Source organism: Biomphalaria glabrata, chromosome 10 (assembly GCF_947242115.1).
Source record: "Biomphalaria glabrata chromosome 10, xgBioGlab47.1, whole genome shotgun sequence".
NCBI lineage: Eukaryota > Metazoa > Mollusca > Gastropoda > Planorbidae > Biomphalaria > Biomphalaria glabrata.
Window position 1 is genome coordinate 25643954 of NC_074720.1, and position 18368 is coordinate 25662321.

At 34.0% G+C, this 18368-nt stretch overlaps 1 protein-coding gene across 1 annotated transcript in view; it reads left to right on the forward strand.

Annotated features, from left to right (window-relative positions):
* Nucleotides 1-18368, forward strand: part of LOC106072412 (lamin-B2-like) — a 53216-nt gene that overhangs the window by 27151 nt on the left and 7697 nt on the right. Inside the window, exons 6-17 of the mRNA XM_056044959.1 lie at nucleotides 1786-1953; nucleotides 2285-2410; nucleotides 2692-2912; nucleotides 3171-3463; nucleotides 3613-3858; nucleotides 5196-5412; nucleotides 7977-8052; nucleotides 9376-9606; nucleotides 9775-9850; nucleotides 10692-10800; nucleotides 12800-12972; nucleotides 13297-13382. Of these exons, the coding sequence (XP_055900934.1) occupies nucleotides 1786-1953; nucleotides 2285-2410; nucleotides 2692-2912; nucleotides 3171-3463; nucleotides 3613-3858; nucleotides 5196-5412; nucleotides 7977-8052; nucleotides 9376-9606; nucleotides 9775-9850; nucleotides 10692-10800; nucleotides 12800-12972; nucleotides 13297-13382 (2022 nt within the window). The remainder of the gene's footprint in view (nucleotides 1-1785; nucleotides 1954-2284; nucleotides 2411-2691; nucleotides 2913-3170; nucleotides 3464-3612; nucleotides 3859-5195; nucleotides 5413-7976; nucleotides 8053-9375; nucleotides 9607-9774; nucleotides 9851-10691; nucleotides 10801-12799; nucleotides 12973-13296; nucleotides 13383-18368) is intronic.

Genomic DNA, 18368 nt, shown 5'->3' on the forward strand with positions numbered 1-18368 from the left:
TTACTTGACATGTTGAAAATTATTAAGAATATCGTTATCAAATCAAGACACTTAACGCAGGAGTAATATTCAAGTTAAGTAATTCAACATCAATATTTATTTAGAGTGTAGTATGATTTATTAGCATGTTGTGTTTTTCCATTCTGGCTTAAAAATGTTCAATGTCTATCAATAAATTGAGTGTCAAGGAAAAAATAAATAAAATAAGGAGTAAGGGGTATTTAGCTTTCCCCTTTACGTTAATATACACAAATCTGAGCCTTGTAGTTTTTTCTACAAAATAATAAGTTACTAGCTTACTGGGGTATGAAATTGGTTTGTGTTCTGTTTAGCAAAAGGTCACTGGTTCAAATATGTGATCTTTAGTCCAGCTTAAAATTGAGATTTATATCCAAGTAATCAAACTAGGCATTCAGGAAGAGGTGTGGCCTGTAGTCCAGCCACGTGATTGTGATTAAGCAAACTCATTGTCCGGTTACCCCTGTAGAGGTGTGGCTAAAAGTCCAGCCCCTAATTAAGATTATCTAAGTAAACAAACTCAGTTTCCTTGCATGACCTCTAGAGAGTACCTGAGAGTATTTGACTTATGGTCACCTGTCTATCAATAAACTAAATGCGATGGACTGAACAAATAAAAGGGGATGGGAGTTGTTCATCTCTACCCTTGTTACATGTGTAGAGGTGTGGCTTGAAGTCCAGCCCCCTAATAGATTCTTCTCCAAGTAAACAAACTCAGTTCCCTCATAAGGTGTGACCTCTAGACAGTTTCAACATGTTGACATCTGGCTTAATGTGGTCACCTGTCTATCTATGAACTCAATGTCATGGACTAAGCAAACAAAAGAAGGTGGGGGATGTTCATCTCTACCTCTGGAGAATGGAAATATATCTGCACATCTAGACAGACGTCTGGTCAGTGTGACAGAGTTAAGGAATATTACATGTTAACTAGCCCACTCAAAGGTCAAGAAAAAAATTTTAAATGTCACACCCATCGCTGCTATGTATGTAATGCGAATTTATAATATAAAGTTTTATTTCTATTTACATTAACACGCCTTTGTCTTTGTACTAAAAGATGTTTGGTGCATAGTCATAGTTTTAAAAGCACATTCTTTTATTTGAAACATAAATGTTAATGTATTTCCGAACTGACATTATTGAATCATGTCCACTTTATGAATATTGGCAGCTTTTTATTGAGATTGAGTTTGACGACATTTGACAGTTGCCTTCATAAAGTATTAAACTTATTGTTTGACATAGTTTATCAGCGTCGATTACCCTTATATTGTTAGCCTTTCATCTATGTTGTTTTGGTATTTAAGTTTTTCCCTCCATTTGACTTATCTGGAAAAGCGGAGGTGCTAACAAAATTAATAGAAATATAGGTACTAGGGTGTAGTTTTTACTATCCGGCTAACTATTTGGCAGTGATATTTGTCCGAAGCCGAAGCGACTATCCGTTGCACCCCTTATATAAACTAAACATTTTACTACACATAAATACTCATCACACAACATTTCATATAAACTCAACATTTCATTACATATAAACTCAACATTTCATTACATATAAACCCAACATTTCATTACATATAAACCCAACATTTCATTACATATAAACCCAACATTTCATTACATATAAACCCAACATTTCATTACATACTAACCCAACATTTCATTACTTATAATCAACATTTCATTACATAGAAACTTAACATTTTATTTCTCATCCACTTAAGCATGATTATTTTTCACTTCAAATTATTTTTTTTTGTACAGACCAGACTTGATACAGCAACATCTACCATATTAAGCTTGGAGGCAAATGTTCGTGATCTGAGTATAAGTGATTTGTCTGTAGCAGATTTGTTGAAGCAAATTAGAGACACATCAGAATTAGAGATGAGAAAATACCAAATGGAATCTGAAGAAATGTTTAGCAGAAATGTAATTTTTTTTTATCTGATGTCTGCCTTTCTATTTTATCAGCACCTTTAGTTTTTTTTTAATTTAAATTTCTATGAAAGCATAAACACTGGTATTTAGATCTAGATCAAGTTTTGGCAATCTTTAGACAATTCATTGCCAATATACTATTCATGTCAAAATAACCTTTAAAGATATCAAAAGTTAAGATTTCTTAGCTGAAATTTTCTTTAAACTAGTTAAGTCAATATATAAATGATTCCTAAAAATACTAGCCAAATAATGTAGGATGTAAGTATCTTCTTTTTTTAAAAATAAGATATCACATCATGACTTTTTTTATTTTAACTAGCTTTCAATTTTAAAAGCTCAAATTGACAATGATGCTGAAACAATAAAGAATCTCAGTCAAGAGAAAGCTGAGCTATTTGGCGAAGTTGGTGAATTGCATGCTAAAATAAGGAATTTGGAAGGCCAGGCAAGGATACTTTTAATAATGTATTTTTGTATTACATAAGGGCTACAAAATCTTAATATTGTACACACTTGATCATTCTTTATTTCACTTGTGCAATAACATTTATAAATCTTTTTGAATGTAAAAAGTAATTAAAAAATACATTTTACATACTCCTCTGAAATAATTGACCAAGAAATAAGAGAAATAGATTTTTTTATAATTAAAATTAGATTTTCAGTTTGATGTTTATCCAATTACAGTGTGCCTTTTTGTCTAAAAATGATTCTCTTTTTTACCAGCTATCCAATTTGTTCCATCAGAAAGAAACCTTAGAACAAGTTCTTTCTTCAGAACGTAGTGAAGCATCTGAGAATATAAAACAGCTAGAAAGAAAATTTAGAGAAGTGCAGGAAACTTTGGTTCTTAAAATGAGAGAAATGGTTCATTCCAGAGAAGCCTGCCTACCACTAAAAGCAGAAATTGAATCACTAAAAATATTGTTAGACGAGGAAGAAAAAAGGTTAACATTTTAAAAAATGCTATTTATACTATTAATTTTAAAATTAAAAAATTAGCTTTGTATATGCAATACATACCTAGCCAGAAATAACAGTATGGCACTTGAGGACTCCAGAAGGGCCAAACATACAAGGCCAGATTATTATGATGGTAAAAAGAGGTTCTTTCACATATTTAAAAAAAATTCTTTTTATTTTTCACTAGCATGAGTTTTTAAAAAAATAATGAAAACAAAATTTTTATCATGAAAAAAAAACAGGCTTCATGTTCCAGTTGGAATCAGTTCAGCTCAGCCACCAACATTTCAAGAATTACCTTCTTTGAATTCAGAGTTGTCCAATCAGTCATTCAATGCTCTACAAAATGCTTTGTCAAATCATATTCAGTCAAAGTCAGGTCAACAGCAGAATTTGGCAGATGCTAGAAAAGCAAACTTATTAAAGACTACACCACTAAGTAATAATTCACCAATTCTGAGAATGAATTCATCTCCAACTCATTCAAGCAATGTAAATTTGTCTTCAGCATGTCCTACTCAGCACTGTGTTACAAGTAAGAGATTTATAGCCTAAATTTTTTTTAGACCTTACCTCCTTATTAAAAATATTTACAATTGATCTTTTAAAAAAAATTACTCTTGTTTTTTAACTTTCTTTTATTTAAAAAACACAAGCATATTTTTTTAATCTATTTATTTTCAGAAGTTGTAAACTCTTATTATCCTTGTGATGATAATGAACATGTCCTAGATAATATATATGCTTCTAATGGACTTCAGGCTAGTGAAGATGGACTTGTTAATAATTGTTATACAAATCCATATATATCTGAAGAATATAGTCGCCCTTTAACAGAAGTCAGCTATCATTATGAATCCACACCTAGTGTCAGTAGAGTTTATTTAGAAAATGATCAACAGCACAAAACTCGAGCACAATCAGCACCAAGTAAGAGAATAGCATTTCATTTAAATAGGACTTTTTAAGTTTTGAAATAGGACTTTTTAAGTTTTGAAATAGGACTTTTTAAGTTTTGAAATAGGACTTTTTAAGTTTTGAAATAGGAATTTTTAAGTTTTGAAATAGGACTTTTTAAGTTTTGAAATAGGACTTTTTAAGTTTTGAAATAGGAATTCTTGAAGAGAACAATTATATTCAAATAGAATTTTTTAAAATTGACTCCTTTATGCTTACATTTCACTGTTCTAAATGAATCTTTAGTTTTACAATTTAAAAACAAATTAAACTGCTCCTGAAATATAATCTACTACAAATTATGATTATCCATTTGTTGTGATTTTTGTAAACTAGATATTGAAACTGTTCCAGGAGGTTTTTGAGAAGTAATGAAAAAGAAAGACATATAATTAGAACCAAATTTTTTTTGTTTTATTTTGCAAAAATATTTACGATATCTTTAAAATTCAAATTTATGTAATGAATACTCATTTAAGCTAATCAGAAATAGGGTTTTCATGGATAATGGTTAAGTGTTTTGTAGGTATATGACTCTTTCAGGACATATTAATAGATAAGCAGCAGGTACCATCAAGGGATTTGGGGGATTGATGTAAGCTTGTCAAGTAGAGTCTGGGGTGGACCCCCCCCCCCCCTCCATGAAAAGCATTTTCTTGCGTTCTGAGAAAAAAGTGTCGTAGACACCAGTAGAATTTCTGAAGGTCAGAATGCAAGAAAATGCTTTTCAGGGAAAGGGGGGGGGGTCCACCCCATCAGTAATGGGCATGATTGTCTTAAAGATTATTTTTGTGCTAAGAAAGATGTTTTGCCTGGGACTTTTTTTTTATCTTTTGTCACACAAAAGTCATCAACATAACAATGTATGACAGTCAGGAGAATTTCAACCGATCTGACACAAGAAACTTAAGAAGATTTTTGATGGCAGAGACAATTTGAAATATCTTCTTTAAAAAGTTTTGATTGGATATTGTTGCAGACAGCTCTAATGAAATGGTATACATTTTAAAGATCCTTGTTAGAAGAATAAATGATGTCTAACATTTTAACTTTTGCAACATTTTGTCATTTAACTTGGATGATATTCAAACACAGAATAAACAATGAAAATCTTTCCCATTGAAAAATAAATAGACCTGCATGGTTCCTCCCTTTTTTTTCAGTATGCATCATGGGGGTACATCTTAAGTTTGAGAAACACTGGTTCATTTATTTAGTGCAATATTTTCTACAAGGTTAATTTAAATCTATAACATTATGATACATTATGATACTTACCATTGAAAAAAACAATTTATTTCTACTTCAAGTCTTGTTGGAAAGAAATGCTCAAGAATCCCAATGTGAGGATACTGATCAATTGAAAACTCAACAGTCTGCTTCTAAAGCTACTGATGAAGATGCATTCAATCAGCTGTTCAAGGATTTCAAAAAAGAGACATTGTTTCCAAAAATAAGACCAAAAAGTAGCCCATTAGAAAGACCATTGCCTTCAACATTCCAAGACTATAATGTTACAAATTCCAGGTTAGTAAAACAATTTCTGATATATTACTGTAGTTATGGTGATCTTAAATAGAGTTCCATTAAAGTAGGATCAAGTCACTTTCTGTCTTTCCTTGAGCCTCTTGAAGCTGAGTTGGGAAGATGGAGTTTGGTCTCAAGAATCTTTTATAGATAATTTTAAACTAATCTTTAAAACCTAAACATTACAAACAATATTTTTGTTGTATTTTTTTTTAATATGGATACGGCCTCCTTCAGTCTCGAAGCGACTATGGATCATCTCAAGGAAATGAGATGAATGCCTGGGCATTAGCTGTGGTCAAAATGATGTCGCCCACACAACAGTTCACGCAGCTGAAATATCCAAATTAGGGCAGTGCCGATACAGTTTGGGGTCAGCGGCATCGCAGGTTCTGTGATGGTGTAGCACTGGGTGCTGTAAACTGCCTTAGGGTCGCCAGCTCCTGGTTTTTCCCCAGGATTTACTCTCGAAGCCTTTCCCATGATTGGGTATAGCTGCAAGGCAACAGAGGTTTGAATTCAGAGTTTGCCTTCTCCTGGGTGGTTAGCCAGTCTGACTAACAGGAGAAGGGTCAAAGGTGAATAACCATAACCATATGGATATAACTTACACAGAAATAGCAACATTTACCATGGGAACATTGACATGTATGGTGACATGTATGTACTACGCATTACAGCAGGGTTTCTGTCCAGGGCTTTTGCAAGAGAGGATTTGAGCCTCTTAAACTCTCACTCAAATGGAGTTTGATGATGATAATTATGGGAGCATGGGCGCCTCGAAGCAGGACGTTTTGGCTTGAAGGTCGTTTTGGCGCTGCCGTTTTGGCACAAGGGACGTTTTGGCGCGAAAAACATTATGTACATTTATTGTATTATTTCTTTAAAAATAATTATGCATATCTATGTTTGGCATGAGTGTTTGTGTTAAGACATATTTTTCACATACATAAGAAGAAATATTTGTGTCCGCTATTTTGGTATTTAAGTTTGTTATTTAGTTATTGTTAAATCTCTAACATTACACAACATCAGGCTGCCATCCATACTTCACACTATGCATGCATGAAATAGTCAAAATTATTAAGTTATTAAGACTTTTTTTCATGGGAGGGAGGGGGAGGGTAGAATATATAGATTCTGTTTGTCTCTGTATAAAAAAGTGAAAAATTCTGTTTGTTTTAAACACATTAGTAGCTTTCGTACATTATATATTTGAGTTATTTGAGTAATTATTTTTATATCTGCTCCTAAAACCTTTTTTTATGTGAGCTATAACAAGTCCATTAATCAATGTGACTTATCATTTACTACATGTAAATGTGTGTTTGTGTTTCACATCATTTTCTTTACTAAACAATTTGGCTTGTGTATGTGTGTTTATTAAGAGGCACACTTTAATTTGAAAATTTTTTGTTTAAGGTTTTACATTTAAATTAAAAAAAAAAAAAAAAAACACAAAACAAAATGAAATGATGATAGACAAAAAATTGATGCAATTATTTGTTTACATTAACATTGGAGTGAAATGTGGCCAGAAGAGAGGGGCGGGATAGGTGGTACAGTTAATGACCAGTCCCAAGTAGATGATCGCCAGACGCATGACGCAATGACCAGTGCTCGGTGCTGTTCTTGTCTTCATTTGTTTAACTATACCTGCGTCAATACGAGATGTGTCACTCAAATCACCCCTACCCAATTCCTCAAAATATATCTTTTCAAAGTATTTTAGTGTCGTGAATTTTGTTTCTATCTATTGTCGCCCCTAGTGTTTGTTTACATTTGTGTATTCACGTTAGAGTTTGTACTGACCACATTCCGTGTCTTGATCTTTACTATGTGTGGAGTTATTGTTGCCATTTAGATGTTAACATGGTTTTTGTTACATTAAAGTGTGACACTTAGCTAGTTTGTATATTACACTAATGTCAAATAAAAAAAAAGTCTTTTGTAAAGAAATCCAAAAATGTCATCCAGTGTGATTAGCAGAACTCACATATAAATAAAGAGGAGGGAATAGCATGTCATTACCATTCAGGAATCTTATTATAGGCCTATATTCAAGAAATAAGCAAAGCCTTTATAATTAAAAAAAAATAATTCGCTGAACGGTGTTAGAATTCATACTATAACAATATTATGGTTGAGTGAAATAAAAATTGTTATAAAAGCTACGTGCTTATTAAATTATCGTCAAATTATATCTCGCACCAAAACGTCCTCGTCGCCAAAACGGCTCGCGCGAAAACATCTCGTGCCAAAATGGCGGCGCCAAAACAGTGGCGCCAAAAGGCAGGTGCAAGGGGCTGCTTGTGCACCCCCCTGAATTCTGAGTAGTAAGATTTTAGAATTTGTAATGGAGGCAATTACATATAATGCATGAACCACATAGCTATAATACATTGTACTTCTATTTTTTACAAATTCAAGGCTACTTTTCATTATTTCTGATTTATTATACATGCTTCTAATAAGAGAAACTGTCAGTTGATATTATTTTTTGACCTAATGAACTATTGCATCTTAAAATTTAATCTAAAAAGTCATCTGTGTTTTAATTACAGTGCAGTGGGTGATCTTAAAATTATTGAGGTTAGCCAAGATGGTAAATATGTACGACTGTTAAACGATGGACCTTCAGTAAGCTATATTTGAATTTTTCTATGTAAAATATGTAGCCACAAGAAATTCTGCACAACTAGTTAATCTTTGTAGTCAAGCCTTATTATCTAAATTAATTATTGCTTGTTCTTCTGTATTTGAAAAGCGAATATTTCAAAGATTGTCTCTGCTAGTTTATCAAAAAATTTCAATACAGTGAATGTGGAGCATTTAATATTTCACATCAAAGTATAAATATCAGTATATATCATTTTGTAGTTAATAGCTAGAGAATAGCTGGAGAAAATTAGACAAAAAAATTTTATATCACTTTTCTTACAACCAACAGTACTACATCTGCTCAGCCATTTTATCTAAAACAACTCTATTGTCTTTCTATTGTGAAACATCATAATCTCAGCCAGAGTGAAATACTTTTATTATTATATGTTGTATTACACATATTTCTCATCTTGCAAACTTTTTTAATGGTACTGTATTTACTTACCAGATTTATCGACTATCTATATTTACATTTTATTGTAATTTGCTAGGGCAAATTAATTTTTTGGAAGCCACTTACAGCCATATGTTTATCTCTTGTCCATTAGTGTAATCTGTCACTTGAGCTGGTCTTTAAAGCTTATCATCTGTGGAGTGGTCATCACCAATCCAATGAGAATTATTGATTCTATGTGGACCACTTTCACTAGAATGTTGAGTAGTTCTGCACAAGCACCTATGGTGGAATAGTTCTAATAGTTTAGGAAGCTTTCTATATAGCCCCCTGCATTCAAAGCTTATCATAAGGGTTACAAGAACTAATAAGTCTACCTGGTAGACATTTTTTCAGGAGACAAAGATTCAAACAAATCTGAAGGTCACAGGCTGTTGTTTATTTCTTTTGATAGAGGCTGTTCAGATAAGTAAAGTGATCTACCTCATTTAAGAGTATGACCATTTAGAGTATTTTCTGGGGCAAAGTAGATCAATTTGGCAGATTTCTTTTCAGGTTAATTGTTATTGTAATGGAAAAAAGGAGCTTTAAATTAGTTCACTGGATATTGAAGTTTCAGTTCGTTGTTGACAAATAGAGTGAAAATGTCTAAATGTAGAAGTTTTTTTAACTATTGTCTTTTGAGTTTTAGAATGACATTTGTTTCAACCTTACACCAAAGAAAAAAAATGGTGTTAAAAATGTTATAAATATCCCTTAAAATATTCTCAATACTTGAATCTAAAGCTGAACAACTTTATTTTACTTTTGGCCTATTTCTGTACTGTTCTGTAAACCATCATCACAGTTTTAAATTTAGAAGCAACCAATTATTTATATTAAAATGTATGCATTTTTTCTTATAGGATATTGAACTTGGTGGCTTTATGATACAGCAGAATGTAGGTGGTCATCCAGTTGCTGCATTTCGTTTTCCATCTAAAGTTAAATTCCCCTCTGACTCTACTGTCACTGTCTGGTCTGGAGTAAATGACTCCCAGTGCCACAACCCACCTCATGAATTTTATTGGAAAGAGCTTTACAGATGGGGAACAGGGCCAGAATGTACAACTCTTCTATGTCATCCTAATGGACAGGTTGGGTCACATTTTTGTTAACTATGATATTTAATTCCTTTATCTATTTCCATCCATGCACTTTAATTTTTAAAACTACTTTAAAATGCTAGTGACTGCATAAAGATTTTACAAGATCATATATCATCAAAAGTTACCAGCTGGATTATATTTATTTCCAAATGATAGGCAGTAGCATGGTCCACAGCAACACATAGGGTCACTCAAGATGCTTATATAGAATCATCTAAAGATGGTAAAAAATGTAAGTTAATTCTTGTTTATTACTGTAAGTTAAATATTCTATACAATAATAATTAGGGGTTTGTTCCTTTTTTCTGCACCTGTTTTTGATGATAGTTTTTTTTTTGGTCTTGAGTGAGTTTTCCTCTGACTTCGAAGAGTTCTCCAGTTGCCTCTTTTAGAATGTTTAGGTGACTTCTTTTTAAGCCTTGATCTTGACTCTGCTTTACTATTCAACCTTCAATTGTTCTTAACAAAAGCAAGCAGTTTAAATTTCATGACTTTCAATGAAGAAAAATAAATAGCAGCCTCTTAGCAATAGCTTCCAAATTGCATCCTGAGTTTTTTATCTGCACAGTTCTCAATGTGCATGTATACTTTTGTCTCCAACATCTCATACTTTTCAATACACTGGTAGTTAAAGGATTTTATTTTGATGCTCTTAGATGCAATGAACTAGAATCACAGATCATGTCATTTTAGATAACAGTGCAAGAGATAACCTCTGTACAACAATATAAGAAACATTTGTAGTACTAATTATTGTGATTACTTTTGTAGATCAACCATAGTTAGAACTGTTAAAATGATAGTTGTTTTAAAACATCTTGGTACATTGACATTCAAACTAGGATGTCTGGAGACAGTTTTGTAAGAAATGGGAATGGGGAGACAAAAGCATTAACTTGTACTTTGCTTCTGATAGAAATGTGTGCTAGTATTCAATCTCTCTTCTACGATTGAGTTGTTCCTTTTGTTGGAGGAGTCTTCAAGATGTAAAATGTTAACCTGTACATTGATTTTCTGGTTTATTTCTATAACATCTGAATAATTTAAAATTTTTACCGTTTATCTTTTTTCAGTAGCTGATGACAAATCATTTAGTAGCAAAGATGAGAAACTATGTGAAAATTTGACAGAAATCAAAACAAACATTGACATCCTGAAATCTGAACCTATTTTTTTGCGCAGGTTTTTAAAAAAATTTCTTTAATATTTTTTTTTTTAGACAACTTTGCAAGATTGTTGGATTTAGTATTTAAAGAAACAAATATTAAGAGAAATAACACCTAAAAAATGTTATACCTTAATTGTTTTTGTTGACCCACAAAGTCATGCTTCAAGAAGAATAAGTTCTGAACAGTTCTGGAAATGTTTGGCAAGGTTGCACTTGGTATTAACCTTTTTATCATTTACATAGAATGAATAATCTACATTGTGGATCTCTGTGCAAACCAAGTAACTACCAAGAACAGCTACAAATGCATATGTTTTAGTCTTGGATGCAAATAAAGAAAATAGAGGTCATTACACTGGGGTGACAGTGGGGTGTACACCAGAAAAGATGCCCAGTGTCTGATGGTTAAAAATAACTGAAGGCAAGAGTTCACCTGATCACAAAGAAAACAATTATATCAGGATAATGGTTGTTTTCAAACTTCAGCAGGCCTCTTCTTCTTTATCTATCCAGCATTTTGCTGCTGACCTGTAAGCTCTTTTGTAGTCTGTGCCAAGGCAGAATAAAGTGCTGTTTTTCCTCAGCTGTTCCACATGGCCATACAGCGTGTTGGTTAAGCTGGGTTTATGAGGATTTTTGGGACTAGAGTGAATGTGATAGTATGAAGGAGCCTAGACCCAGGATGTGATGACTTTACAAAGCATGACCATGGCCCAAGTGTACATATAACTTTCTTGCTGCAGACGTTTTTTTTAAAACAAAGGACTCTGATCCAACTTACTGACAAACTAGCCCTAAAACACCACCTACCCAATAACAGAGAAAAAATTACCAGATTTTCAAACATTACACCCGGACTAAACTACAAACAACCAACCATTAAAACACATTTACTAAATAACACCTTAACAAAAGAATCAAATCCACTGGAGCTCAAAGTAGGCACGCTTGAAACATTTGAAAGCTATCAAAAAACAGCTATCCATATTTATACAGACGGATCGGCTTTCAAAGCCACCATCAATGCTGGTCTTGGTGCCTTCCTGGTCTTCCCTAAAAATAAACACTTTGAGATAAGCGCACCCAGTGGTGATTACTGCTCAAACTTCCAAGCCGAAATTGAGGCAATTACCATAGCACTACAGACAGTGGAAAACAAATTATATGAAGGAGTGCAACCACCATCAGATATTGTTGTCTTTACAGACTCCCAATCTACTCTGCAAGCACTTAACAGCAGCACCTCAAACAGCCCAAGAGAGTTGACAACACTCATTGTGATAATCCATCAGATGATATCAAAATTAAATATCAATATCACACTACAGTGGATCCCTGGACACATTGGCATCATGGGAAATGAAAAGGCAGATAAGCTATCAAAGGCAGGTTCATCTATGGAACAACCAGATAGACCTGTTAACTACCTCACCCTAAGGTCAATGTTAGTCTACAAACAGGTTCATCTATGGAACAACCAGATAGACCTGTTAACTACCTCACCCTAAGGTCAATGTTAGTCAACAATCACAAAGAGGAGTGGCTCAACCAATGGGCATCAGGAAACACAGGCAGAGCCATGTACAAAGAAATGACTACGCCTAATAAACTGGACAGTATTAACTTCCTCCAGCACACTTTTTTTCCTTGGCACTGTCTGCAAAAGAGCTCACAGCTCAGCAGCAATAAAGCTGGCTAGAAGAAGAAGAAGAAACTCTGGATGGTGAAAAATGGACCATTGGCTAACCCTACCTTGTCCTGTGCATATTCCATTCACAGATGTTCTTTTAGTTCAACAGGAGGAACAAGCATGACCAAATACTTCCTTGAAATGAGGGGATTATTTTAAAAGCTAAAGGAAACTTTTTGCTAACACAATAATGTCAGCAGGCCTAACAATTAAAAACAGCTATGTTTTTTTTTATGGTTAAACCAAAAGGACATAGTAATGTAAATAAGTACATTTATATTTATTTATTCCTTCCTATTAAATTCATAAAATTGACTTTTCAGAGAAAAGCAACAGCCTCCATCCCTATCTGCTGCTAAACATCCTCATGGACATACACCTGATGCTTGCATTCACCCTCACTCCAACCTTCCAAGTACATTCAGAAACGGAAATGATGCTGACACTAACAGCCTGCAATTAAGACCTCAGACTTGCCACTCTGAGCCAAGCAATGGTATCAGCTTATCAGCAGTTTTCTCTCAATTCAAATTTATAAGTTATCCTTTTAATATTCTTAGCAATGCAAGCCTAGCAAAAAATAAAAAAATTACAATTTTGACAAGAAACTATATATAATAACTTATTTTACTTTTAAATCATCTTTGCTATGCTTATGTACATTTTTGCTTGGCATCATTAAAGTTTATTAAACAGTTTAATTTTTCAATCATATATATAATATATATCAAATGATATGCTTCAAGAGAAGGTGGAAATTTTATGAGATTAAATTAGGGAACATTTTCTTAACTTTAAGTAATGAGAACTTATCTAAAAGGTAAATCAACCTGGGGTACACCTCAAAGAATGGGAAGTGCACCTCTTAGGAAAATGGGAGGAAATCAAGACATAAAGAATAAAATGGTATGTGTATAAAAAGATGTTGTTACTAATTTTTGTGTGTTCATTTGTGTTTCACTACTCTTTTATGATAAAACTTCAATAACTTTTTTGTTTGTTATCAGGAAATATTAGATTAGGTATAGAATTATAGGAGAATGCATGTTGTTGTTTTTTTAACACAAATTAAAGTTTATAAAACTAAAAATTAATTTAAATTAATGGGGTTAAATCAACGTTAGTATTGTCAGTTAGGAGAGGAAGAGTTAATCTACTATATACAATCCTTAATTGGTCCTGATGAATGACTGACTGACTGTCACCGTGGACATTAAATACGAAAATTTAACCTGTTCTTTCTTAACTTAAAACTAGGACAACTAAGCTATTTTTTAAATTGAAACCTCAGCAGTTAAATTTACCAAAATGATTTTTTATTCTAACAACTCTCTATTTGAAAGCCAACATTTTAATCTCTAAAGTACAAAACAATCCTTCCTTCTGTTGAGTAAGCCTACTAGGAACATCACTTTCTTTCGTTCCATTTAAAGACTGTAGTTAATGATCATGTGTATAGAGCAATTTTAAAAGGACTAGATCTAGATCTACATGCCTCTATTCTAAAGCAAAAATGAAAAATCCTAAAAATTGTCACAGTGAATATAAGGGCCTATTAAAAGTGTGAGTGTGTGTGAGTGTTTTTGTTTTGGGGGGGGGGGGGGGGGGAGTATAAAATGATTTGTGAAGATGGGTTAGGTGCATCTCTAAATCTAGATCCATGAGTGACAAAATGAAAGTAACTATGTCAAGAGTGGACTAAGTTGCAAATATTGAGGTTTCTTCCTTCCAACTGTTCTGCGGGAAGGTGCGCTTCATTTGAAACTATTGTGTGTATATGTGAGGGGCATTATAGTGCAGGGATATGGAAGGCTACTACTGATGGTCTTAAGAAGTCTTTGTGCATACTCTATAATAGGAGGTTGCGGGTCTTTCATTTGTAGGATGAAAGAGACATAAAAGGACATAGAATTTGAGGGCTAGAAAAATGTGTTGGGGGTGGGAAGTCTAGGGCCATTTTAATAATGGTTTAAGAGTGTTCCAGGCAAAACCTATTTAAACCGTAGCGTAGTATGGTATCAGCTAATCTATTTATTTGCAAGTTATCACTGACCAATTTATAAAGAGATATCTCATCAACTGTCATATATATGGTTTTGCTTGAAATTTTGTACAGAGGTTCCTGGGAACAAATCAGTGGCTGTAGCTGGTGTGTACTGCTAGTAGAATATAATTAATTTGTGATGAAATATATATTCTTTTATTAATATTTTTTTATTAATATAAATATTATTTTTATTAGTTCTTAATCTATCATCTAAAGAATATACTAAAATTGCAAATAACATTTTTTGTTGCTATATCATGTCTGGGGCAAAGATAGAAAGGCATTTAACAATTATTTATAATAATAGCCTTGTTTATTTTCTGCTTATAAATTATACAATCATAAAATACCAAATCATTTTTTTAATTCTAGGTTGGCTCTTTGCGTTTGACACCTCCCAAACATTATTTATCTCCCCTACAAGAACAGTTAATTGATGAAACAAGCAACTATGCTAGAGCTAGCTACTTGATTCCTATTAAATCATAGGTGTGTGGACTAAATCAATTTAGCTTTACATTTAACTTCATTCAAAAATTATTTTACTGTTTGATTTCATTGAAACACAAAATGAACCTAATAAAATGTGTGGGCAATAGTGTTAAATGGTATCACAGCATATTTGAAATCAATTGATTTAAAAAATTATAACATTATTGCTAAAAGCTTATTTAATTTTTAAGTAGGCCTACCCCTCAACTCCAACAAAAAATGGATTTATTTTAATAATAATAAATATATTTATTTGTACTTATTTTTGGTACATACACAAAATAACAATGAGGAAAAATAAGATTGTTTATTATCTATCTAGGCATAGGGAGTAGCCTATATTTATAAGGGCCCTGATTGATTCACTGACTCATCTATCACTAATTATCCCACTTTAACCTTTTATCTCTTAAATTAACTTGGATCTAGGACAACTAAGATATTTTCATGATCGAAACTGTAGTGGTTAAATTTACCATGTAGGATTCTTTATTTGCAATTTTGACTCAATATGTTTTTGAAAGACGACATGATACAAAATTAGCACTTCCTGTTCATTTCAGCTTATAGGTCTAATTGTATTATTTCTACACATTTACACCATGTATATCTTTGGCATCTGAATTACTGTTACTATTTCATTACGCCTATCTTCTGTCAAAAGGAACCTCTGTAAATTATAAAAAAAGATTCAGTCTCGATGGGCATGTAGGCCTATTATAGATCTACCTTACCTTACCTATCCCTTAGTCTGCTGGACCGTTGGGGCACCACACAAGATTCGTCGACCATCCTTCTCCATTCCTCTCTGTCCTTAGCCTTAGCACCTCATTCAATGGCACGCACGTTCATTCTTGTATGTTGTCCTCCCATTCTTTTATGTTGTTCTCCCATCGCTTTCTCTGTCTGCCTCTTCTTATTTTTCCTGATACTGTTCCCTAAAGAAAAGTCTTAGCGAGCCCCCAAGATCTTGTGATATGGCCATAGATTTTTAGCTTGCGTTTTTTTACAATAGTTAGCAGGTCATCATGGGGTCCAATAGCTGCAGTAACCCTGTCTCTAATTTCTTGGTTTGTGATGCTGTCTTTGAATGTGATACCTAGGATCCTTCTGTAGCATCTCAATTCCATTGCTAGGATCCTCCTCTCTAGCTCTGCAGCCAGCATCCAAGACTCACAAGCATATAAAAATGTGGCCATGACCAGGCAGCGCATCAGTCTGATTTTGGTGCCGAGGGCTAAGCCTTTGTCTTTCCATAGGCCTATTATTTTAAGTTTTGAAAGGGCTGCTGTGGACTGTGCAATTCGGGCCAGTAGTTCCGTTTTTTTTTCTCGGCATTTATTTGCATGCCATATGCTCCGGAAGTCTTCTCGATGCGCATCACCAAGTCAGCTAGTTCTTCTTCTGTACCTGCTAGGCCATCAATGTCATCTGCGAAGCGCAAATTAGTAATTGTTCTTCTTCCAATGCTTTCAGTACCGGCATAGCCCCCGAGAGCATCTTCCATTATCCTTTCAAGGAAGATATTGAAAAGTGTTTGTGAGAGTAGGCAGACTTGTCTTATTCCAACTGTGGTTTTGAACCAGTCCCCAATATTATTGTTGTAGAGGTTCTGGATAACTTTAATTATGTTTTTGTTTGTTTGTTGTAAAATGTTTTACATGTTTCGGATGTTCCTTCAGAGTTGAAGATAGTTTACTTCCTAGTCCAAACCTCCCGCAGGACGACGGGGGATGGGAGCGGTCAGGATTTGAACCCTCGACCATCGATAAATCCGAACGACAGTCCAGCGAGCAAACCGCACGACCAGGCAGCCATGGTTGTACTATGTTGTAGCCTACTATTCCATTGTCGCCCAGAGTGCCCCATGCATACTCGATCGAAAGCTTTCTTAAAATCAATAAAGACATGGAAAAGATTCTCTTGGTGTTGGAGATATTTTTCACTCAGTATTCTGAGGTTTAGGATTTGTTCTGTTGTGCTGCGACCTTGTTTTATACCCGTTTGTTCTTCTGATATAATTTTGTCTGCTATCCATTTTAGCCGATTTTATATAATTTATAACAGTACTTTGCTGGGATGGCTTATAGGCTGATGGTGCGGTAGTTTTGACAGAGTTGTAAATTGCCTTTCTTTGGAAGAGTAATGGTGAGTGATAGGGTTCAGGATTTGGGCCATTCTCCTGATTGCCAGATCTTGTTGCAAATCATAAAAAGTGCATTTATCATGGTTTCTCTTCCCGCCTGTAGAATTTCTCCAGGAATGTTGTCAACTCCGGCCGATTTTCTCTTTTTCAGGACTTTTACTGCTGATGCTACTTCCGAGCGAAGAATCGGATAGTCGTCTATGTTGGAGACTGCCGGGACATTTAGTATCTCTGTATCTCCTGAGATTTCTAAGATATACAACTCTTAACAATATTCCGTCCATCTTTATATCACATCTTTTTCCTCAGTTAAGCATCTATTGTTTTTAGCGGCCCCCGAAAAGGGGAAAAGACGCTATTAGTTTTGTGTGAAATGTCTGTCCGTCCGTCCCGTTTAGATCTCGTAAACTAGAAAAGATAGTGAAAATCCGACAACACAATATTTTAGACAATTCAAAGTTCTGATGCAACGGCTACTTTTTTTTCTGAAAGCGAAAAATCTAATTTTTTAAATCACTTACGCATGCAGGTTTTTAAAGAGAAAAACCTATTTATTATGCATTATAAATTAGACCTAATTTAAAACGAATAGTAATCTTGTAAACTACATTTTTCTTGAACATTTCTTATTCATTTTTCGGAAATTTTCTATTAAGTTTATTTTTTAGGATTCGAATAAGAGATTGAGCCTTTTCAAAACAATTATAACACTTCAGTTAGGCCAGAGTAGGCGCGGTAGCTGAGCGATAAATCGCTTGGCTTCCGAACCGGGGGTCCCGGGTTCGAATCCTGGTGAAGACTGGGATTTTCAACTTCGGAATCTTTGGGCGCATCTGAGTCCACCCAGCTGTAATGGGTACCTGACATTAGTTGGGGAAAAGCAAAGGCAGTTTATCGTTGTGCTGGCTACATGACTCCTTCGTTAACCGTAGGCTACAAAAACAGATGAACTTTACATCATCTGCCCTATAGACCACAAGGTCTGAAAGGGGAACTAGTTAGGTCATGCTCACATCTAACTTTGCATTCACTTGCACCTATCCTTTGATCTGCTGGACCGTTGGGGCACTACACAAGATCTGTCAACCTTCTTTCTCCATTCTTATCTCTCATTTGTCTTTGATATAATTTCATTCGGATGTTCTTTCTGAAAATATTGAAGCCTGCCTGGGTGGACCACTTCGGGGGCCGATTTTGAGTTTGTGTT